Source organism: Vavraia culicis, assembly GCF_000192795.1.
Source record: "Vavraia culicis subsp. floridensis unplaced genomic scaffold supercont1.21, whole genome shotgun sequence".
Lineage (NCBI taxonomy): Eukaryota > Fungi > Microsporidia > Pleistophoridae > Vavraia > Vavraia culicis.
In genome coordinates this window covers 71,176-94,471 of record NW_007360624.1, presented here as the reverse complement: position 1 = coordinate 94,471, position 23,296 = coordinate 71,176, and the positions used below count along the sequence as shown (strand labels likewise).

General features: G+C 38.4%; 13 protein-coding genes across 13 annotated transcripts; 9 read left to right on the top strand and 4 right to left on the bottom strand.

The window, feature by feature from the left end:
- Positions 1-351: 351 nt before the first annotated feature.
- Positions 352-1,349, top strand: VCUG_01414 (uncharacterized protein; the record flags this gene model as incomplete). Its single annotated transcript, XM_008076241.1, has 1 exon — positions 352-1,349. The coding sequence occupies one exon, from the start codon at positions 352-354 to the stop codon at positions 1,279-1,281; it is 930 nt and encodes a 309-aa protein (XP_008074432.1). The 3' UTR covers positions 1,282-1,349.
- A 1,020-nt stretch (positions 1,350-2,369) lies between these two features.
- VCUG_01413 (uncharacterized protein) lies at positions 2,370-4,016 on the top strand (the record flags this gene model as incomplete). The annotated part of the gene is made up of 1 exon (XM_008076240.1): positions 2,370-4,016. One exon carries the CDS (start codon positions 2,370-2,372, stop codon positions 4,014-4,016), a length of 1,647 nt encoding a protein of 548 aa, XP_008074431.1.
- Positions 4,017-4,596: 580 nt separating this feature from the next.
- Positions 4,597-9,606, bottom strand: VCUG_01412 (uncharacterized protein; the record flags this gene model as incomplete). The annotated part of the gene is made up of 1 exon (XM_008076239.1): positions 4,597-9,606. One exon carries the CDS (start codon positions 9,604-9,606, stop codon positions 4,639-4,641), a length of 4,968 nt encoding a protein of 1,655 aa, XP_008074430.1. The 3' UTR covers positions 4,597-4,638.
- Positions 9,607-9,999: 393 nt separating this feature from the next.
- Positions 10,000-10,667, top strand: VCUG_01411 (uncharacterized protein). The gene has a single exon (XM_008076238.1). The coding sequence runs from the start codon at positions 10,069-10,071 to the stop codon at positions 10,615-10,617; it is 549 nt and encodes a 182-aa protein (XP_008074429.1). The 5' UTR covers positions 10,000-10,068; the 3' UTR covers positions 10,618-10,667.
- On the bottom strand, positions 10,116-11,515 carry VCUG_01410 (uncharacterized protein; the record flags this gene model as incomplete). Its single annotated transcript, XM_008076237.1, has 1 exon — positions 10,116-11,515. One exon carries the CDS (start codon positions 11,513-11,515, stop codon positions 10,832-10,834), a length of 684 nt encoding a protein of 227 aa, XP_008074428.1. The 3' UTR covers positions 10,116-10,831.
- A 539-nt stretch (positions 11,516-12,054) lies between these two features.
- VCUG_01409 (uncharacterized protein) lies at positions 12,055-12,966 on the top strand (the record flags this gene model as incomplete). The annotated part of the gene is made up of 1 exon (XM_008076236.1): positions 12,055-12,966. The coding sequence occupies one exon, from the start codon at positions 12,055-12,057 to the stop codon at positions 12,964-12,966; it is 912 nt and encodes a 303-aa protein (XP_008074427.1).
- A 328-nt stretch (positions 12,967-13,294) lies between these two features.
- On the top strand, positions 13,295-13,621 carry VCUG_01408 (uncharacterized protein; the record flags this gene model as incomplete). The annotated part of the gene is made up of 1 exon (XM_008076235.1): positions 13,295-13,621. One exon carries the CDS (start codon positions 13,295-13,297, stop codon positions 13,619-13,621), a length of 327 nt encoding a protein of 108 aa, XP_008074426.1.
- Positions 13,622-14,044: 423 nt separating this feature from the next.
- VCUG_01407 (uncharacterized protein) lies at positions 14,045-14,470 on the top strand (the record flags this gene model as incomplete). Its single annotated transcript, XM_008076234.1, has 1 exon — positions 14,045-14,470. The coding sequence occupies one exon, from the start codon at positions 14,045-14,047 to the stop codon at positions 14,468-14,470; it is 426 nt and encodes a 141-aa protein (XP_008074425.1).
- Positions 14,471-15,303: 833 nt separating this feature from the next.
- On the top strand, positions 15,304-15,983 carry VCUG_01406 (uncharacterized protein). The gene has a single exon (XM_008076233.1). The coding sequence runs from the start codon at positions 15,382-15,384 to the stop codon at positions 15,952-15,954; it is 573 nt and encodes a 190-aa protein (XP_008074424.1). The 5' UTR covers positions 15,304-15,381; the 3' UTR covers positions 15,955-15,983.
- A 914-nt stretch (positions 15,984-16,897) lies between these two features.
- On the top strand, positions 16,898-18,198 carry VCUG_01405 (uncharacterized protein). The gene has a single exon (XM_008076232.1). The coding sequence runs from the start codon at positions 16,914-16,916 to the stop codon at positions 17,793-17,795; it is 882 nt and encodes a 293-aa protein (XP_008074423.1). The 5' UTR covers positions 16,898-16,913; the 3' UTR covers positions 17,796-18,198.
- Positions 18,199-18,203: 5 nt separating this feature from the next.
- VCUG_01404 (uncharacterized protein) lies at positions 18,204-18,710 on the bottom strand (the record flags this gene model as incomplete). Its single annotated transcript, XM_008076231.1, has 1 exon — positions 18,204-18,710. A coding segment is annotated over one exon (432 nt), but the record flags the coding sequence as incomplete, so codon positions are not given.
- Positions 18,711-19,581: 871 nt separating this feature from the next.
- VCUG_01403 (uncharacterized protein) lies at positions 19,582-20,644 on the bottom strand (the record flags this gene model as incomplete). The annotated part of the gene is made up of 1 exon (XM_008076230.1): positions 19,582-20,644. One exon carries the CDS (start codon positions 20,642-20,644, stop codon positions 19,595-19,597), a length of 1,050 nt encoding a protein of 349 aa, XP_008074421.1. The 3' UTR covers positions 19,582-19,594.
- Positions 20,645-21,135: 491 nt separating this feature from the next.
- VCUG_01402 (uncharacterized protein) lies at positions 21,136-22,232 on the top strand (the record flags this gene model as incomplete). The annotated part of the gene is made up of 1 exon (XM_008076229.1): positions 21,136-22,232. One exon carries the CDS (start codon positions 21,136-21,138, stop codon positions 22,216-22,218), a length of 1,083 nt encoding a protein of 360 aa, XP_008074420.1. The 3' UTR covers positions 22,219-22,232.
- Between the last annotated feature and the right edge of the window lie 1,064 nt (positions 22,233-23,296).

Here is a 23,296-nt window from a genome sequence, read left to right as displayed (position 1 = left end):
TTATCCGAATTTCTGAGCAATTCTTTTGCAAGAATATTTATTCAAAGCAGAGATGTATTTCTACCATAATAACTTACAAAAACTTGAATGCTTGCCGTTGGCTTACCCTTGAACCCTTCATTTTATTTTTATGGGGGCTTCATACCGTTCATACTTACACGTCACTGCTTTTCGTGATTTAATTAAAAAGTTTTTAATTTATTCTTTGGAAAATTCACCAATTTGTTCTTTTCATTTTGTTTGTATTTTCATTCCTGTTTTGCTTATTTTCATTTTTTCCTTGTGCTAGCACAAAGCATAAAATTTTTTAAAGTGTGGTAGATTTAAAAAAATAATAATAAAGAAGGCCACATGTTTTCTAAAAGAATACGAAATAAAAAACTAGAAACGAATAGACAGCACATGGTGTATTACGCAGACGAGCTTGATCAGTCCTTGCTCCTTGACTACGTGCACACAAACTTGAAAACGGGTGTAGAACAGGACGAAGAAAAAGAAATTCATCTGAAAAAGCTGCTGGAGAGTGGTAAAGGAAATATAGTTATACCGAATATCACGGTTAGCACCGATAAAATCAGGGAATATGGCGAGTACAGGCCGCCAGAAAAGTATATCAAGTATGAAAGCGATGTTTCCAATGAGTACGTGTTGCAAGAGGAGGATCGCAGGTTTTTAGAACATGAAAAAATAGAAATGGCAGACTTTCAAAATGTTATTAGGGCAATCGGAACCAAAGAATACGAAAAACTGGAAAACAGCGAAGTTAAAGAGAGAATAACGAATTACTACTCGAAGAGAACGGTGAAGGTCATAGGAAACGATGACTATGATGCGTATTTATGTTTTAGGAAAAGAACAAATGTGCCCGGAAGAAAAACTAGAAGAAGCGAGGCAAGCACACTGGAAAAGCTTAAACGTGCGTATCTGGAATTCAGTTACATCGACAAATTGTTGAGTTTAAAAAACGAGCAGCAGAAACTCAACGAAGAGATATTGTCGATTGATTACGAAATATCGGGGATAACGGACGTGCTGAGAACAAGCTGCTGTCCGTCAAAGAGAAAGAAAATATACAGAAAATTATACAGAAAAGAGAAAGTCAAAAAGCCTTTGCCGTTTTACAAGACTTGTAGGTCGTTCGGTGATTTAATAAGCGATCGGAAAAAAATCTACGATTTGAAAAAGGCTATATTGAATCCGAAGAGGGTGTTGAGTGAAAAAGAAATCGAAAATGAAAGCAGAGTAATGAGCAGGATCAACAAGACAAACCACTTCAAATAGTTGTGTACAATTATTAATTTAAGGATCATAGATCTAAGAATGGCTGTATAAGTAAATTTTTATATTTCAGTACCAATAATTGGAGTAGTGTTAAATGGAGCCATGAGAACCTAAGCTCACTGAGAATGATTGTACTAGATTGGCAAGTGTCAAAAGGGAGTCATTTTTGGTGGGTGTGATTCTCAGAATGCCTCAACAGTAAGATTTCTAAATATCATCACCTCTTTATGGCGAATTATGGTCGTAATGGCTGTGAAAATTATAAATGTGCCTAAAGTATAAAAGGCTATGTAGGAATTCGGCGCGTCAGAGAGATTGCCCACGTAGTGTTGTGAGGTGACTGTTAAACTAATTTCTTGACACGATCTATCTATCATGACAGCCATTATTGTTCTTAGTACTACAAGGATTGAAAAAATCAAAACTATGAATAAAACGATAGAATAGGCGGGTTGATGCAAGATGATACCTTCCTAAGATGAGATTTGTTGGATCCTGACAGCTATCATAAAGTATTGCTCGCAGATATGGCAGTTAGAGCATAATAGTGAAATCTATAGTGTTAGAATTAGCATCCCTACACACTAAAATTAAATAAAAGCTTCTGTTTGAACAGCTACACCTACTAAAATTGCTTTCTGACTAACCTGTGCCATTGGACAAACGTAGTACATCGCGGTAGAACATTGATCAATTGTGTATTCGACTACAAAAAGCAAATAAGATTATTTTTTGGTTTCTACAACTTTTTTTGCCATAAAATTAAAACTTTAACAAATTTATACTTGGACCTGAGTTTCACCTTTCATTCGTAGAAACGAAGAGAAACGAGTTAATTAACAGATTAGGGATATTCTACAGTGAGCGTTTTTGTGTACCGTACAACATTGCGTACATGCAAGTGCAATGAACTTGGTGCTTTTTGAGGAACAGTCATGATGTTCTGTGAAAATTTTCTCTTCTAAAGAACTTCTAGTGCCATAGTCACACCACTTGCAATACAGATCGTAAAGAGCTGTGCGGCGAAATGGTGTGTGTGGCAATTATCATGCCATTTACCTCATAAAAAAGCAAAAATGAGACCCATCATGGTTTTTCAGTGGTTTTACTACAATGATCGTGAAAATAATCCTGCGCTGCAATTGAATCACTGTAAACAGAGCGGAACAAACGGTGTGACAAACAAAAGAACGAAAAAAATTGACCATAATATACTCAAAAACATTATAAAAATGGAGCGAACATACGATTTTCCAGAGCGTATCTATACTGAGTTGACAGAACATGTAGACGACAATGAGGAGCCGTACCCACAATTAACACAATTAGAAATTTTACCTAGCCATTACTGTCCCAAATGCCGTCAAGAATACGATACCAACGATTATTCTGTTGAGATGGTGCACTGTGATATGTGCACACGATGGCTGCACAGAGAGTGCGAGAATATCACTCGGGAGGTGTACATCAGGCTCGAATCGCTGCCTCGCTATGAATGCACGCTGTGCAAAGAATGGAAATTAATCTACGAAAAATGCAAAATTCAAATACTGAAAAGTAACAGAAAAAGGAACATAAAGATTGGAAAAGCTCTATTTATCGACTCTGCATTTGGAAATCTCCATGAAAATGCAGGCACGGCATACTCATCAGACTTTCCAACAATCTCATCGGATAAACTGCCATCGTTTCTACCAGGTGATGAACCGAACGAAGGAAATACCGCAGAAGGTTCTCAAATGATTGGAGATGGTGAGAAATGCTTCGGTTGCAGGAAAATAGGGGCCACTGTTAAGTGTGTATTTTGCAAGAAGAACTATTTCCATATTCGATGTTTGAAGACTGTGCTGGTATGTGATTTAACCGTGCCCACATGTTTTAAACACAGGATTACGTATCAATTCCCATATGTTGGCATTAATACGGGATTGAGGTACAATAACTACGTTTATTACAGCGAAGAGTGGTACGGCGTGATCATTAACGAGGATTTTTTGGAACGACGAGGAGATTACCTATATCTGAATGATGAGATAGTAAGAACCAGCATGCTGTGTAAGATGTATGGAAAGGAGTCTGGTGTAGGAGACATGTCCTTAGAACAGCTGTTTGGATTAGATAGAAGAGTATACACGTACTTTATGGAGAAATGTAGAAATAGACCTGGTATACTTACGAGCGATCTTTTCGATGCCAATATAGAAGAAATGAAACGCTTCTTAAACGAAAAACTGGAATATTCATCCGATATCATATCATGTTCTTCGTCAAACGCAATTAAAATGAATCCAACTCTGACTCACCTCGTCACACATCTCAGACACGGTCGTCCACGGTTGTCTAAGAGTGCAGTGGAAGGTTATGGTCTGTTTAGCACTCGTTTGTACGACAAAGATGAGCCTATAATAGAATACACGGGAGAGTTAATCGGCGATGAGGAGGCCGATAGGAGAGAAAGAGTCTATCAAGACAGAATTTATATGTTTAGAAAGAATAGTAAGATTATCCTTGATGCTACGGTGGTGGGAAACCTTGCCAAGTACATAAATCATAGCTGTGAGCCGAATTGCTACGCAACGAAGGTGATTTGTGGCACCGCATCGCGTATAATTATCTGCGCTAAGAGAATAATAACAAAGAATGAAGAGCTTTCGTATGATTACAACCTTAGCAAAGGGGCAGTACGCTTTGAGTGCAGGTGCAATTCATCGAACTGTAGACGAACTTTTGATTAAAATCAAATAGTAAATAAAACCAGCTCATTCTTACATTCATTCTTGCTGAATGTAATTTATTTATCTTTTCATATCACGACACCTGGACAATGCTCATGTCTATCTCGCTTGAACTGACCGTGTTCACGCGTTTGCAGTTCATAACATTTATGGTGCGGTTAAGCATAGCTTTATTGCTGAAATTGTACCAATCTATGCTAGAAGGAGTTAAATGCACGTTTCTAATAATACTAGGGAATTGTACCGTATATAACATTTTAATGGGCTGTTCTACGTTGGAGTAACGGGCCAATCAAACCTTGTGCACTGCTAACGTATGTCACAGTTGGCAGAAATGCTAATTAACACTACCAAGGTTATTCGCCCTCATATCCGTGTTCAGACCGGCGTATCTCTCACACCGATGCTGAACAAAACTAATCATCTGTGCCTAACACACCATCAGTACCGTGCCAGGATGCAAAACACGTATTGGATCGAAAAAAGGAGTACACGGTAATGACAATCATTGTAACGGACCTCAGTGTAATGAGTGAGCAGAAGAGTTGAGTAAGGAATTGCTCATCTACGGACAATAAATACCTACTAATGGTCAGCGTTTATTGAAAATATAAATATCTACTTAGTTGACACCTTTAACAACATCACTCACCCTTTCCTTTACACCGCTACCAATCTTCGCGTTTTCTTTACACATCAGTTCCTTGCAAACCTTCGCAAGCAAGTATGGTGGATTACTTCCAAGCACTCTGTAGAAGATTAAACCGAGTAGATTCTCAGACCAATCATCGTTTTCTGAAAGACAAAGCAAGGCCCTGCAGTTTTCTTCGTAGCCCTGCGGATTTTCATCCGAAAGATTATCTACAAGTGCCGTTATAGCTACATCCTTTCGTACACTGTTCATGAGCAGAATGTTGACCAAGTTATCGCCTGAATAATTTATGATTGATTTATAGGTGTTGTCTATCGTGGAAAAATCGTATGATTTGCTGTAAATTCGGCGTTTCCTCTTGTTGAACAGGTTTTTGAGCATTACAAAATTGTTGTTTCTCAACCTGTTGTTGAAAAAATCTCCGATATCGTAAAATAGGCTATAATTTATATTCCTCTGTATAAACACGTCTGTTTGTCTAGCGCTTGCTTTCTTTTGTGCCGCATTTTCTGTTACGCCGCCAGAAACTGCGCTCTTGGTTCCAGCAGTCTCATTTACATCGTTTTCTCTGGTCAAAATTTCAATATGTTTGAAAAAGTCCTGGATTTCACTCAGAATTAAATTGCATTCTTCACGGTAGTATTTCAACGGATACAAAAGCTCCTTACAGATCTTAAAACCATCAAAACAACTGCCCTCCCTTTTCATTTGTACGAAGTCGGTGATAAAGTATTTACAGAGTTTTATGAAATTGAGGCAGAAATGTGGTGCGTTCCTGGGCACTAACAGATGTAAAACCTCGAGCGTGATGCTTCCGCTCGTTCCAAGGAATTGCAAAAACATCTTCTGGAACAGAAAATTTTTTCGATCCAATGAATTGAAGAACAGTTCAAGGGCAACCTCCATGCCCAAGTTTGGATTGTACTCCCTCAGTAGCATAGGCAAGCAATTGATTTTAAGATTTTTAAACCCGCTCGGTATTTTGTAAAATCTTACAAAATGGTCCCACGAAATTATGAAGCACTTCACAATGAAAGACCGGGGCTCCTTCACCTTTTCGTTAAGAACATTAAAGAATGTTCCAAAGTACTTCTCAGGACTGAAGGAATATTTCATGATTTTGACGTATTCATCGAACAGATTAGAACCAGATAACTCCTTGTGATTGTAGAAGGTGATGTTACTAACCTCTTTAAGCATGTTATAAATTCGGCTCTCATACTTTTCTTCGTTCAACTTCGATATCGCTTCTATGGTGTTTATAAATTCATATGGCATATTAAGCTGGTTGAGTAGAGCCACAATAAAATTTAAGTACCGATCGTCCCTGATTTTCTGCGAAAAATACTGGTCAAGCTCTTGCAATCTAATCAGGTTGTGCTTGATAAAACCGACATACAGCTTGATGTTAAACTTCCTGTCATCGTTAGAGTAGATAAGCCAAGATGACACTTCGCACTGGCACTTAAACGAAAAACTGAATAATCTCTTGAGGAAGTAGAACATAAGCTCCATGTTTACCTCGTCATTCGTTCTTAAGAGGAACGATATAATATTTTGGCACATATTTTCGGCGAGCATATCAGGATTTGTTGAATTCACAATGTACAGAACAATCTCTTCGATCAAAGAAAGAGGTGCCTTCTGTTCATCTATCTCTCTGTCCTCATTCTCGCTGCTCCTACCATCTAAATTTATGTATCCCTCTAGTTCTCTCAGAATTACGCCCCATTTTCCCAAAATATGCTCCAACTTCTTATCAGGCTGCTTTTTCTGTATCTTCGAGAGCTTCTCTTTCACCTCCTGATACTCGGTCTGTTTTATCGGCTCAATGTGTGTGGGTTCAACATCAGGAGCTATTTGCAACATATGTAGATCGCTGTGGCTCGTCTTTGTGCCCGACCCTCGCTCCAAGTCTTCAAGCACCTTTGTTACTATGGCATTCCTTATTATATTATTGCATTTGTCGATGTTGTTTCTTGCCACAGCATGCACTCTCTCGTTTTCTACCTCCAAACCAGCCATCTTGAGAAAGTATGGCACATTTCCAATGATTGCCGCACACATCGGTTCCAACGAACAAACTACCGTCAAATTGCCTATCAGGTTGATCATAAAATTCCTTTTATACTCGTATACATACTCATCTTTCTTATCCTTCCTTCTTCTGAACAAGAAATTCATCGTTTTCAACGAGATGTTCATGATCCGCTCCATCAGCGGAAACGTAACTTCTCTGATACTGAAATCTATTCCCATAGAAACCACCTTTGAATGGACCTTATCGAAATGACCTAGGTTGTAGCTGTCAAGAAACACTACCGTCGTATTGTCCATGCTAACATGATTCACAAGCATGCTCGTCTGTTTTATGTGTGTTAACTTCAGCTCGGCAAACAGACTCTCAATCTCTTCTTTGAGCTGATCCTTCGAATATTCACAGATCTCGTTGAGCAGGTAAATCAAGTTCATTATGTACGGATTCCTTGGTTTGAAGACCAGACCAAACTTTCCTTGCCTAATGAAATAGACCATGAAAATCACACAGAAGAATATTCGTTTGCGTTCTACACAGCCAATTATATACTCTTTCATGTTGAACACATCCAACGCATACAAACGGTTCATTCCTATGGTAAACTTTCCAAAAAATTGACCAAGAGACTTGGCGAACCGCATCTCGTTATCAATTCTGTACTTGTTGAGGTACCGAAACATTTCAAATACCAAGCCGCAGAAAAGGTGGTAAAAATCCTCTCCAAAATAATCAAAATATTTCAACAAAAGGAAGTGGTTGTTGGTTTCAAATATCTTTTTCTCAAAAAAGTAGCGCAGGAAGTGTTGCAAATTGGTGTTATCCATGGAAAAGTTCACCTGCTCGAGGTAGCTCTGGTAGACCTGATTGACACGCTGAGGATTGTCGTTCATCGAGCACATGCTGCTATTGTTGTCGAAGAAATTTATTCGCTTGGTGATATGTTCCTCATTTTTGATATCGTTTTCGATCATAATATCGATATTTTTGATGCAGCCACTCTCCACTTCCCGTGTCTTTATTATAATCTCATCAAGATCGATTCCCCGTTCGTTCAGAATATTGTCGCTCATCAGGTACTTCAAAGTCTTCAAAAAAACATTCTCGATCTGATCCTCTTTGAGTTCCATATACAGCTTGACAATGATGTCGCCGTTTAGTGGTGTAAAGAAAAGATCCATAAAATTATCATATCCTATTTCATCGATGGCATCATCCTCCAACACATAGTTCTTCTTTCTTTCCAACAAAAATTCCTTAACCTTGTCTATTTTGGAAATTTCCTCGAAAAAAGCATCGAATTCACCTTTTCGCTGGCCATCACAGAACATAGACAAGGTGTGTAGTGCAAACCTGAACTCTTTGGACGACACATTCTTCAGAAGGTTGGCGATTATTCTAAGTGCCTTTTGCATGTAAAACTTGGGGAAGAGCCGCTTTTCGATCAACCTGCCGAATAAGAACGCTAGTGTTTTTGAGGAGCTAATCCTGTGGAAGTTGTGGTAGTTATCCAGCATGGTACTAAATATTTTCATTGCGAGCTCTCTTTCGTTCAGGTTCCCATTCACCAGGTTCTGTATTATTTCTGTTGCCTGATCTACTGTGCGTGTTCCACTTACCACAGAAGTGATAAAATCATTACTTTGTTGCTCCAAAGACAGTTTCTTCTCCGTTATATTTTTCAGCTCTAAGGGTAAAACCATCTTTAACCGATTGAAACTCTGAAGTACATCTCTGTTGAATGAATTGGATAACATTTCCAGCGTTTGCAAGATGTTAAGCGCAATCTCAAAGGTAAGAGGATACAGGGTCTTCTCTGCCGTTGCATCTTCGTCCAATTTTATGCCGTTTTTCAGTTGCTGTTCCGCACGAGTAAACTTCTCAATAATATAGCCTATCAGAGAACTTGCAAAAACATCCTTTTTGAGCTTAAAAGCGTTGGTTATCCATATAGACAGATTTAAATGATCTCTTCTCGAGCTGAGTATCAAAATTTCGTAGCAAAAGAACGATGGATTCATTATTTCCAATATTGCGGGCAGTATCTTCAGCTCCAGAATTATATCCAGCAGCTTATTGAGCGAGAAGCCCTTGTCTCTTGCCTCAGCAAGCTTTCTGATGAGGAGAGCCGGGCTGTTGCGAAATATAACGCTCAGAAAAAGAACCCGCTCTTTCTTCAAAAATTGGATGAAGAGATCGTCAAAGACTTTAGAGCAAAACGGGAACACAGACGACAACCCAAGAAACACCCAATCATTTGATATCATGCAGATTCTCTTGATCATCTCTTCCTGGTTAAGATCCTTCAGAATCTTAAAGAACTCGAGGCAGTTGAAGTGGCTTTCAAGATTGATATCATCTTTCACTTTGTCCCTCTTCAGGTCCTCAGGCGTGATTATCCGTGTGAGAAAAACATTGTTGTAAACCCTGAGGTTCTCCTCTCTACTTTCAATAAAATAGTTCAAAAATTCTTCCTGTGTTTCTTTGTTGTTCCACACCTTGAAGAATATTCTGTAAGGAAACGTATTCTCACCATTAATGCATTTCCAGCATTCCAATATTCTATTGAACGAGCGCAAGCTATCAATGGTAAATTTCTTGTCATCAAACAGCTCAAAAACCTTGATCCAATTTATGTTTGTGAGATTCTCCTTCAGCACCACCATTATTTCATTTATCTTCCAGTCCTCTGCGTTGGTAATGATGCATTTGATCAGCTCGGACGTCTCGCTCTCCTCTATTTCTCTTTTCCTTTTTACTCTCAGCAGTATGTCTCTGAATGTCTCTGCGCTGATCCTAAAGCTCTCATTTTCTAGCACTATGCTTGTTATGCTCGACTCATCAATTTGTTTACCCATGGCTGCCGCAATTTTTTTTTCTTTTAATGACATGTACACAAACATTTCAGATAAATTGAGCCTAAATGCCCTGAGTTATCTGTTTGTTGATCGCAATGGTCCTTTGTTTATTTGCGAGTATGCACCATCCACCGACTTATTTATGGCACGTTGATATATTAACCACAAATAATGGCTGAGATGTACGAAATACCGGGATTACTACAAATGATGGTTTTCACCAAAAAAGTTGACGCGAAGTGCTCAATGAGATGCTAAACGGTAGGCTGCATTCTTGTGATTTGTTTAACATCGGTATAGCGATTTTCAGACGAAGCGTTATAGATGGTTCCGAGTTAAATCATAAGGATGAATGTAGCACATAAAAAGAGAAATAGCTACAGAAAGACAGCTGTAGGCATTCTGCCAATAATATGAACAAAAGCAGTGGCACGATACCTAGCTGCAAGTCATTTTAGTCTTGTACGAGTGGCCGTGTTTTAAATTGTTTTTTTTACTCCCCTGGTGATGGTGCTGTCTACAGCAATAAACAGCTTGGTCAATCTGAATTCTTTGTTGGCAAGTGTTCCAAAGATAGAAAAGATAAACATTGCACCAAAGACTTTAATCCCCACAATGCTGGCAGAGCAAAAAAAGAAGGCGTTGCTAGGACAGCTAATTCCTTTTACTCAAAAGGTTATCCAAAATATTGAAGAGTACATAAATATACAACCAACTGCGTACCGTGACATTGAACTGAAGCATGAGAGAACGAAGCATTTGTACGAGACCTACAAGACAACGGTTGAGGACCCCGAATTGAACAAGAATTATGAGAAAGTTGTGAGTATCAGGAGTGACATAAACAAACTAAACGATGACATCAGAGAATCGAGCGAGATCATCACGTTTAACTATGAAAACAGTATGAAGCTGTTTGATACCGTACACGAGGGCATTTACATGGACAATGAATTGTGTGATCTCATCAATAAGAAGTTCGAATTTGAAATTGAAGGTGTAGACAACAGAGAAATAGAGATTATCGAGGAAATGCTATCGATCTTAGAAAAGTAGTGGGCATGTCTTTTGGTCCATAAGGTTATCTGTGCGAGATATTAAAAGTACTTTCGTTGTTTAACGTATTATTTAACCTGTTAAAATTGTTACGAGACAATTTTCAGAAAAAGTTTTCAAGCCCTGAATATTTCATTCTGTCGTTTAGTAAATTTCTAAACCATTTTGGCTCGCCCTATCCGTGACCGGTTACCAGTATCTAATGTATACGCTTTTATTTCGGCAACAGATCATTCTCCAGGAACCTGTTGAGCGTTTCCAAGGCAATACCATGCTCTGAAAATAAATAAAGGCCATTCATTGTATCACCCTGGTGTAGCACGGTCAGAACAGCATCAGAAGCTTGTTCCTCCACGAATGTAGGGTCGATGATACAAAAGTCATCTATAAGCCCATATGTAATCGCATTCACGCTATCCATCTTCACAAAATAATCTGAATTAGCTGTCTTAAACACAAGATTGTCATTTTTATCTTTCACAAACTCGTAATTATCGCATATATACGGTAATTTAATACTGCGCAAAATTCTGTCAAAAGCGCTGTAGAACAGGCTCAGCAAACTTCCATCGTCGCGAATTACCTTGTATTCAACAATGCAACCGAGCTTGAACACATCAAATAATTTGTATAATCTATCTTTTATGACAAAAAAGTTGTCAAAACTGATACTATCTTGCATATCAGTTTCTACAATCCTGCTTGTTTCGCTGTATCTGAAGTATAGTGTCAGCTCCGAATTGCCCAGTGACACGCTTACATTAGCATCGTAAAGTGGTAGGTTGTCTTCTCTTGTCTTATAACTTCGGTGCTCGTGAGCCCGTCTTTCATCCAAACGAATCCCACTTTGGAGCATATGTCTGATGACAACGAGCTCCTCGCTATTTACTTTGTTCATGAGGGGCGTTCGTTAATATTTTTTGAAGCAGTGAGAAGTGCAGTGGAGTAGTTCAAAACTGCGTAACACACTTTCATAGTTAAGGCGCATCACATGCACCAAATCGTTTTGGAGTTCATTCCTAGCATAGTTTCAGCGAAGAAAAGGCCTGCGAGCTTAAGACAAAAAAGTGTTTTGGGTGCCATCGAACCAAAAAAACCTGATAATTAGATGTACATCGATATTTGTTATTTGAGTTGAACACTGTTATGGGGCTGTAAACCTGTCATGGTCGTGTCTCCACGACTATCGCTGTAGTCGAAGAAATGGTTGGACACGTGTTGCCCACTAATCTATCAACGCATCCGATGCATGTACCAGAATAGATTATACTAAAACCAACTCATCACTGATTCTGAACGCATTTCTTATGTGTCCTAGGAGAGTATTGCATTTAATTAAGCTCTTCGTGTCGATCATTCTTGATCATTTTGTTGTGAAACACGTCTCACATTGAATATTTATTACCTTTTAATGTTTCAGCTCAGTTAACCCTGGGCATGACAGACAAAATTGTGAAAAGTTATCCTTTAAACAACGAAGAGCAAATACCAGCCATTGGATTTGGGACATGGCAGTTGCTCGGCAAAGATTCCATTCGAACTATGATTCAGGCCGCCATTCAGGAGGGATACAGGCACTTCGATTTGGCACACATATACGGAAATGAGAAGGACATTGGTGAAGCAATGAGCGAAGTTCTTAAAAAAGAAATTGTTACAAGGGACGAGCTATTCATTACCTCAAAAATTTGGAACACTTATCACGACAATGTTGACCTAGCAATTGAAACGACCCTGAAAAATTTACGGTTGGACTACTTAGATCTCTACCTGGTCCATTGGCCTGTGTCTGCGAAGCCTGATCGCAATTTTGAAGAAATAACGGGAGAAGACAAAAAGGTAGTTCTGAAAGAATTCAATTTGAAGAAGTTGTGGGGTGACATGGAGCGACTTGTTGAGACTGGAAAGACAAGATCAATCGGAGTCTGCAATTTTGGCCGCAAAAACATGGAATGTTTGCTGTCGTTCTGCAAAATCCAACCAGTTTGTCTACAAATAGAAATGCATCCGTTCCTCAGGCAGACCAATTTACTCAAATTGTGTGAGATGAACAACATTGTGATAACTGCATATTCGTCGCTAAGGTGCATTCCGGACATAAACCAGGGAAAGGGAAAGGCCATCACTGACATTGCCAGAAAATATAATTGTTCGGTAGCATCGGTGATTATAAACTATCTTCTGGACAAAAACGTGGTGGTGATCAACAAGACGTCCAAACCGGAGCGACTGGGAGACAACATGAAAAAAATTAAATTGAGCGAAAATGATATAAAAGAGATAGATGAGATCAAAGAGGAGAAGAGATACGTCGATCCTACGCAATTCGGCGAGGCAAGATTTGATTAAATGGTACAATAGGTTTAAAAAATTAGTTTGATCATCATTTGGCCATTTTACCGGTAATTATTGTCTTTTGATAAACTCTTGGTCTAATACACACATTACAGCAAGTTCATGCCAATTCTACTGCACGGCAGGGATCACATTGATCAACTCGTTTCATTTATTTGCAAAAAGTACGTTTATTGACCTCCTCATACAACAACCCTACAATACGCTTTTCTGGTCTGCTAGGAGCGGTCTTAGCCACGGTCTTTGGTCCATGAATCAACCAACCCTTCTAACATCACCATAAAATAATTTTATCCGTTTAATTCCATACCCCATAGAAAACATGAAATTGACACGCGAAGAGATGCTCACGATCAAGAAGTACTTTTTTAGAGAAGGTGTGTGCCTGGTTGAGGAAAAGAGCGGTCAGATACATTCGGAGCTGGAGATTAATGACAAAGAGGTGATGAAGTTTATGATCAGCTTGGTATCCAAGGGATTCGCCAGAAAACAATTTGTTTGGAGGCACGCGTATTTTTTCATCACCGATGATGGTATTGATGCGCTTAAGAAAGACCTTGCCCTTGATGAGAATGAAATGCCTACCACACACCTTGAAAGCAATTTGAACGTGGGCTATGCGGTTGAGCACGAAGAAAAGTTGGTTTAATATTAAATTTCGTTGGTAAATTTGTGAGTAGAGTTGGTCGAAGGTACAGGATCGCATGCTCGGTGCCACAGCGGTTCATTTCACGGCTCGTGCTGCCGGCACATTTTCAATTTTTTAGATCGGTTGGTACTCAAATGCAGGCTACACCTGTCAATTAGCTGTTCTATGGCAATTCATAGTGCGAGAGTCCTCATAAGGTAGCAACCGATGGTAAGCCGTTTTTGGGTGTATGCTCTGTCAAACGCATTGCCTTCGTACAAAACAAACTTTGCAGTTGTTGCTTTGATGGCCGTCTTAACGCAAAGAGGTTTTTGCCGTAGCTGTGTGGGAGGATGAACAAACGATCTGCAATAAAAAATTTAGTGCTGGTAGTTTATGCGGGGCGCACGTTCATTTTTTACTCGGTGAACGATTCGTAATCAGATGGTTTGTTTAAGAAAACCTGATCGATTACTGAGCCGCAGCCTGTCTGCCAGCGCATTAAAACCAGCATTAACTTCGATAACCTTCAGTTCACGGATCATTGGTTCATCTGTGCCGCGCCACAAAGAATACAAATCAGGCTCACACCGCATCGTTGTACACATGCCTGTATGCAATGCACATACACCGGTTTTAATGATCAGCATTCTTTTCACCTTCCTGTTTGCAGCTGTTAATCTCGAACAAGCTCTTCATACCTGCCTTTATTTTGAAATACGAACTTTTCATGTCTTTCCTCTCCTTTTTGAGGGCATCAATGCTCTGCAGCAACTCGCTTATAATTTTTTCTGCCGTTATATTCCGCTCGTTTACCAGATCACTTTTTTCCTGCACATATTCCTGTATGCTTTTGTAAATGCCCTTTAAATTATCTAATTAGAATCAACAACTTACCAGTTACCTGATCTTGGCACTCCTTTAAGAGTGACTCGATCTCCTTCACATTGCTGTAGAGCTGTGAGTCATCATCAGGGCTATAATCGGTCATGCAATGTGAAAAACGGTTTTATTTATACTTTTGTGCATGAATGAATTCTATTTGAGCATGATCAATTTACCTTGTAATCATGTCATGAGATGATACTGCAGTTGAATGGTTTCTAAGACAAAATAATCTTCTATGATGATCTTGCACGGCAAGAATCTCATAATGGTGTGATAAACCACGTGAGCATACTTTAATCGAGGTACTGTTTGTTCAACGGGTATAAAATGGTGTACCGCGTTAATCGTGTTGTTTATACCCGAAATATGCACAATCCAAGCAAAATGGTATTACTTTGTGGGACAAATACATTTCATTGTGAACAAGTTTATCTGTGCCATGCTTGTATCAAGCTGCTCTTCTTTCTGGATACGTTCACCATAGAACGTGGTTGAATGTAGGAGCGCGTTACATCAATTTAACGCTGATTTTGTTTCAAATATAACGCTCTCAGCTAGAAATATGTTTAATACCGGTCTACGGCGTAAAAATAGCAGACTAAGTTTGTACGTGACAGCATAGATGATTTGTCATGTATACCCCGTTTATAAGTCAAATTGTTTTGTATGAAGCGATACTGGGCCGATCTAATGCTTCAATCAAATAACAATTACCGTGCCCTCACCAAGAGTGCCCAATATTTTCATTCCTACTGCACGAAGTAACTAAAAACACCATGACAGCGAATGTTTTATCGTAGAGTTTGTTGTTTTCAAGCTGTTTAGTTCATTTTGTTCAATCGATTATTCGTTATTGGTGCTTTTATAATTTTTCGAATCTTTTCGGTTTACCCATGTCAGAGAATGTCGAGGATCAGATCAAGTTCATCGTTAGATACGGCAAAATATCAAAGAAAGCAAAGATCTTGTTAAATTCGATCAAGAGAATGTTTGAACCTAATACAAACACACGATTCAACGAGACCAACAAGTTTGACTTCAAACTATACAAGAAATTGGCCGAAATGTATCGTATAGACACCTTCATAGTTCTTAAAGAGTCTAAGAACAGCATACACATAAAAATGAGCAAAGCAAACGAACAGATGACCATTTATTTGCAGGTTATGGGATTTGATGCTTATTCTGTCAATGGTAATTACAAGAGCGATGCCTTGCTGACGTTCAGTGGGTTCGACAAGGATGATGCGTTTAAGAAACTGTTTGGCAGGCAGCATTTCGAAAACGTGGATAGTGTAGAGCGAGTCATAAATTTTACGAGGGATGGTGAGTGCATTTACGTGAGGCACTACAAAATTCTGAGAAATGAGGGTCGGTGCGTAAAAATTGGACTAAAAGAACTGGGCCCGAAGATTAAAATGAAGTGTGTGAAAACAGATGAATCATCCTTGGGCGAGCGTTGGTAGTATACATTAAATTTCCATTCGTTGAAATATCGCATTAGTGCTGAGCGTGTGTACGGAACAAAAAATAGTGGTATTCGCCATTTTCTAACGTGAAGAGTGCCATTCTTAATGATGCCTTCTTATGCCAGACTTAATAGCACATACGCTTTGTGACCAAGCTCAGCTTTAAATAAAGTTGTTGAAGAACAAACAGGACTGCAGTTCTGGTGCCAGTGTTTAACTTCTTACTAAGAGCCTTCATACCGGTCTATCATCAATATATAGGCATCGACAGACCCTGATGCGTTAAAATTACTTTACAGCGGTTCAAAGATGCTTTAACATACCAATTTTCGGCACTTCTTTCGTTCGATACTTTTAGATAAGCATCCCGTTGCAGCCCTGTGCTACCGTAGGTGGTTAGTATATTCATAGAGGAGGTGAATAAACGTACTTTGTGTAAAAACCATATTTCCGTTCCCAAAGAATAGCACCAATCCTTAGCCATACGAGAAATAATAATTAAGAGCTTGGTATAGGACCGAATGATAAAATGTTCAGAATGGATAGTACGTGCACCCTACTAGTAAATTGCACGGTATGTGACCATTCATCGCAATGTACCTAATGTTCTATCCCAACATGACCAAATAAGTGATGAGCTAACTCCCAAAACAAGATAAATTAGTAAGTATAGGATTAGACAGGAGTGTTCTTTGTTGTACGTATTTTATCTGATTAATGATGGTTAATTGTGATATTTTAACCTATTAAAAATGTGATATAGTGCAAAAAAGATGATCATAGTCTTCTTCACAGTTTTTATGTAATACGATGTAATGTAAATAAATTTACTTATCATTCCCCTGCTACTCACAATACGATGTAATGTAACTAAATTCGTGCAAATAGCCATATTAAAGAAATATCCCTTCGGGGTATGATTAAAAAATATAAAAGAAACGGTGCTAAGGGCATCAATGTCTAAAAAGCAAACATACCTCTACATACTGATCATAGGTGGAATAATCGCGCTCGTGGCTTCAGTCTACATATTATACGAGGTGTTCCGCCCAAAGGGAGTCTGCAAACTAGACAATAAGACGGGGGTATGTTACATAAATAGTACTATTCAAAGCCTGCTGAGCTGCAAATATTTTGCAACAACAATTACAAAAAAGGATAAGAGCCAAAACCCTGTGGTCTACAACCTCGTAAAACTGATTAAAAAAATAAAAAGCAGATCGCACATAGATCCGCTGCCACACTACAAAAAAATTTTTAGAGATCACAAAAACGTTGACTGGAATAAACGAGGAAATGATCCAGCGGTAATTTACCAATATCTGGCCAGAAATATAACAACAGAATTTCCTGATAGTAATTTGTTCCTTTCCTACGACGATTGTAAGAAGATAAATCCGTACATTAATGTACCGTCCTACTATTGTCGATGCCCCATACTGGAAAACAACACGCGAATAGGTGCCTTAGGGCTTTTGCAAGAAACATTTAACAACTCCAGTATGGATAAAAGCGTGGTTTTCTCACAGATCATAATAATAAAATTTCAGAAGAAACTCAAAAATTTCGATTTCAGTACTTACGAGTACATATGCGATCCCGAAGTCACAGTAAATTCAAAAAAATATTTTCTCAGAAGCATCATTGTTAGAGATAAAGTGCCGGTTAAAGTCAAACGAACTGAAATATTAGAAAACCATTCCTATGTTTATGGTAGGAGATGTGATAAGTGGTACTGTTTTAATGACATCAATGTTAACAAAATTAAACAAAAGAATCTTGATGAGAAAGTGTTTAAAAACGAGCTTGTGCAATTTGCTGTTTATGAAGTAGAATAAATGATATATTTGGAGAATTGTTAACTATGTCATGTGCTGCGTGCACGTTGTGAACGGCTCTGTCACGATGCAGAGCTGCTGCCTGTCGTAAAAATCTCTCTTGGTGTGGATAAATCTTGCAAGGCTCACCACCCTACATCGCGTGTTAGATGGCTATTACAGTTCATGGTGTGCTCGGGTTGAATACGAGAGCCGAATAAAATGTTTTTATGACGAAGTGATCAGCTGTTCAAGACAATCATATGGTTTTACAACGGATGAGCGTATGAAATTTGATCTAGCAGAATATCCTTGATTCGAACATTAATATGGTTTATGTTTTCTTACGAGGCAGGCTCATCTGAACTACGAATTATACGCTGTGCAGCACTCAAGCCAAGGTAATAAAAACTTTTCACGTCAAACTCAGCGCAATTTACATAATAAACAGATCAAATACTTTTTAAACACCATCACATTCGTATACAACACCTCACAAACTTTTTACTCGTATAAAGCAAACTTTCTTGCCCGTCTGCACACTCTTTTGTACCTTTCCTTCAAGTCGTAATATTTTCTGTTAAAATACTTGTGCTTTTTGGCAAACATAAGCATCTTACGGGCTCTGACCAGATCAGAGTCATCGATCACCTTTTCTAGCAGATAAAGAAAAAGTTTTTCGTCGCTAACAATCAATTTCAAGTCGATAGAACTGACAAGTTCATCATAGCTGTGCAGTATTATAAACTTGATAAGAAAATAGTATTTGCAGTGCTTGTACAACTCTGTGTTCTCCTTGTTCCTTATTTTGTAGTGTAATATGTCACATTTGAAGGATTTACAGCAATTCTTGTATAACCGCAGTATGATCGATTTCTCTTGGGCAACTTCTTGCTGTTTTTTTAGCACCTCCTCTGAATTGATGGCAACAAACACAATGAAGGGTCAATTTGAAGTACCGCATTGGTTTAACGCGTTGTAACAGAAGGCTCTCGTATTACACGGATTTAGCGATAAACACTCAAATAAGTAATGGCGAGCAAATTAGCTTATGAATTGATCACTGCAGAGAGAAACACGGCCTTACAGCAGTTCATCACATCAAGGATCTATCTTAAATAACATGACGCACTACTCATTACCGCGATATATCGTTTTTGGATGCTGATGTGCAGTTTATTTCAACAAAAATTCTTCATCAAACCGCGTTTTTGTAAGTTTTGGCCGAGTTAATCCATTTTCATGAGTCATAGTTATCCTATAAATTAGAGGTCCGGCAGATTTTCTGTGAAGGTACTTCGATCAAACCGATAAATATGCCAAAAATTACGCTGAGAATGCATCACAAAAACGCTAGCAAGGAGTAACTTCGGCCAAAGTACGTAAATAATCTGTGTGAACAAGTAGTACAGACAAGAAGCTGTTCTATCACATATATCCAACTAGTTCTAATAAACAATACTGTACGTTGTCATGAAATCCTGTATCATGCCTACTCAAAATACTCACCATGTTTATCAACCTGGAGAATTCTCTGTTGAATAAGAAGCTATTCTTCTGTCGAATAGCGTTTGAAAACATCATATGGAGCAAACAGAATTAATAGCGATATTCGTCGTAAAAAGGATCAATTACAACTCTTTGAACCGCTAAAGCCTTTGTTTGACGCAAAAATAACACCTGATAGCGGTACAACCGTGTAAAAAACACAGTAACACGATAAAAGTAGCGAAAAATATTTAATGGGCCGTTTATTGCGCAGACAGGTAAAACATCGATAAAAAGGCAAAATTCTCAGGATGTAGCCAAAATGACAATCTTTAATTCTTCTTAATAAATTCATTGTAGTGCATGTACAGCATCACCTCGGTCGAATTGACAATATCACATCTATCGGGGACATACATGACCTGATCCTCGTTACAAGTACTCCTTAAGTTTTCCATTGCTTTCGTGGCCGCATACAGCGATAGAAAATTGTAGACTACAGCACCATTTTCCTTGTACACACTTTCGATCTGCTCCATATCAAGAACATCATCGATATTTTTTACCTGTATTGACCTTGTTGAACCATGGTACAGCGCAAGCATCATGTTTATGGGAATGTTAGAATTATTTCCGTGAGTAACTTTAATCCTGTGTTTTTTAACGGTGAGTGGGTTGAGCGAACAGTTATGAAGAAATGCTTCTGCGGCATGTGGATTTATAAAAGTAAGAAAAGCACACTTTTTCTCCCTTAAAAACTTTATAGAAAAGATTGCACCGCCTCGACAGTGGTTGAGAACACCTGATGCCGTAACTTCGCTCTGTACGTTACCCAGATATAGTGTTCTGTTGCAGTGGAACGCCTTGTTGTGCGATTTCATCCTGTGAAACCCGTACCGCCTACTCTTCCCGTTGCCCTTGTGCAGGCTCTCCATGCAGCTCATGGCGCTTTCAAACTTGTAGAACCTTATCTGTACATGTCTTTTCTCTTTACTTATCTTCATGTTTTCTATCTCTCCGTGTTTCATACAAATACTTTCGAAGTATTCCTTGTCCATATTATCATCAATATTAGAGAAATAAATGCTTCGTGAGGCACCAGCCTGATGGGCAAGCAGCTTGTTCGCCGGCATAGCACCGCTTTCAACGTAACTTATAGCTATATCCTCGCCGACGTTTCCTTCCTTTATCAGTTCATTATACGCTATGTAAAAAACAAAGTATTCGAAGAAGTTTAAATAATAAACACCATTCTCTACGACTATGGATTCTAATTCACAATCTTTTATTAAATCTATTATGCTGGTGATGTTGAATGTATCTGGCGTGTTCTCTATTCTGATGGTGCGCGTGTTGAGAATTTTGTTGGTTTTGTCCTCCATTCTGGGGGCCATTTAAATTTGCAAAACAAAAGTATGGCAAAAACAATAAAATGATTTACAAACTGAGAATGTTCAAAGGACCAAGCTTCATTTTCTTGTACAAAAAGAATACGAGGTGGATATAAACTGTGTTATTAGCCCGTTATTCTGATGATGACAGCCAATTTAAATATTTAATCATATTCATTGCAGTTTGAGGTACTTGTTAGATTAGCGTGGAAATTGGGATGCTAAGCCATACGAGATGTGTTACTTCAGTAAATAGGCGTGTACGTTAAGAGATACAACAAATTAATTGACAGCTGTTTACAGTCAAAACAATGTTGACTTGCTGCTGATAAAGACAACTTTAATTTGAAAATGTAATATTGTCAACCGTAGCTGTTATTGGTAATAAATTCGCTTGCTACTCCAGAAATGGCTGTCATTTATCTTTGTTGCCATTCCAAATGAAAACAATTTATCAAAAACACGTAAATTTGCACCCCTGCATGGAATCGGAGTTCAAGGAGCCCACGCTTGAGATCTTGGCGAAAATAAAGAAGTCGAAAGAGGGTGATCATACAGAACTGAAAAACTATTTAATAGAAAATGAAATGGGGCACATGTACCATGCTCTCTGCAACAAGCACATACTGCCGGATGAACCAGAGGTGTATCATCCAATCCTTAAAAAAAACGAGGAGGTTCTGCGGAGGATATCTGAGCAGCAGACTGAAGATGATGGCAAGAATATTAAAAAGGAACGATTGGAGTACCTGGCGAAGATTGGAGATCTTTCCTCTTTTTTAGAGGAAAGCAGTGATGTAGGGTTGACCACATCCACAAAAATGGACATTGTTCTTTGTCAAATTAGGCTTGGAATGATATTTAAGGACTACTCCCTGATACATGACAAAATAAATGTAGGGTTGAAACTGAGTGAGAAAGACTGTGATTGGGACCGAAAAAACAAGTTTAAGGTGTATTACGCCTTTTATAACCTGTTGAAAAGTAATTATGAACAGGCAGCTGATCTTTTTGCCTCATCACTGGCCACATTTCAGTGCAGCGAACTGTATAGCTACGAAACCGCGGTCAACTATACAATTTTCTGTGGTCTTCTTTCTTTCAGTCGAGTGCAGCTCCACGAGAGGGTTCTCAAAAGCACGGATGTGCTTGAAGTGAAGCACCATGTAAACTTGGCTTATGATTTGGCGCAGTCCATCTACAACTGTTATTATGACAAGATATTTCCCTGTTTAATTGCCTTTTCGTCACATTTTCTAGATGATATTTTCATTGGCGACAAGATACATTTTTTCATAAACGAGATTAAGATACGCTCGTACAACCAATTGCTCGAGAGTTACTCTTCAATAGGGTTGGAGTCCATGGCGCTGACATTTGGTGTGTCGGAAGAGTACTTAGAGGCTGATCTCGGTAAATTTCTGGTGAATGAACGGATGAAATGCGTAATTGACAAGGTGGACAAAATGGTTCTCGTTAGAGAGGTTGATGAGACCTTGTACGACAGGATAGGTGATAAATGCGAAAAAATTGTTAATTATATCGAAAGAGAGATCAATAAATAAGAATATGACTCGGTTTTGTACTTTTGTTTACATGGATCAGTTTAATACCGAATAGTTAGACGAAGCTTTTCTTCAAATTTTGGTATCGGCACCGGGACATATCGCAATGTGTGTACTTTTATTGTAATGTATGACTGGTGATATTTTTAAACTGTAATTGGTGCTTTATGTTGGCATGAAGATGGCAATGGCTTCAGCAACAAACTTTTTACGCTACTTCATCCGTTTACAGTCCAAATCTGGTTATTCGTTAAGAATTTACTCTTTCATCGTAAAATTGTCCTAATTTTTGTACTTTTTATGTTTTGATAGGATTGAACATCAGTTTTTAGCCGAAATTGTGATTTAACACATATCGATTGGTGTTCGGTGATGTAATAGGAAGCCCTGATAGTTACCTTAAAGAACGATCGTTTACGTAGGAATAAAAATGAACACTCGTGATGCTATGATGTACTATTTACGTTAAAATTGATTGATATATCGTAAGTTAAGTGCATGTAGATGGTGCGGCTATGTTTTGCCATCAAAAGAATGGTTCTTTAGTTCCAAATCACCATTTATACCGCTTTATGAATAGCTAAAGCTTATCTACTGGGATGTGATCACCTAACAGAATAATTATTGAAATATATTTTTTACAGAGATTTAAAAATGTGTTCGAGTTTGTGGTTCATCACACCAATTGTTTGAATTTGGGTAATCCGCTCTGACTATTGTGGAATTTATAGGTGGATGATTAGCGAACAAATGAGAAAAAGAAGAAATGATAATCGTACTTTGGATGAAAAAAGAAGGAGGACTGCTGGGACAAATAAGCATACACGATAAAATTGCACGTCGTTCGTGTCAACAGCTGTGATCGAATGCTTACGGGTCATATTAACATGGTATGCTTTATTTTTGTGTTTAGTTATATAATTGCGACCATTAACTCCCTCATGTCAGCTTTGGTGACATATGCCATTTTAAAGGGTGCTACCGCATCAAATGTAAAACTCAAGGTGCAATATCATGAATATCAAGAGGAATGGGAGTTATAAACCTCAATGCCAGGATATAATACTGTCAGTATGGA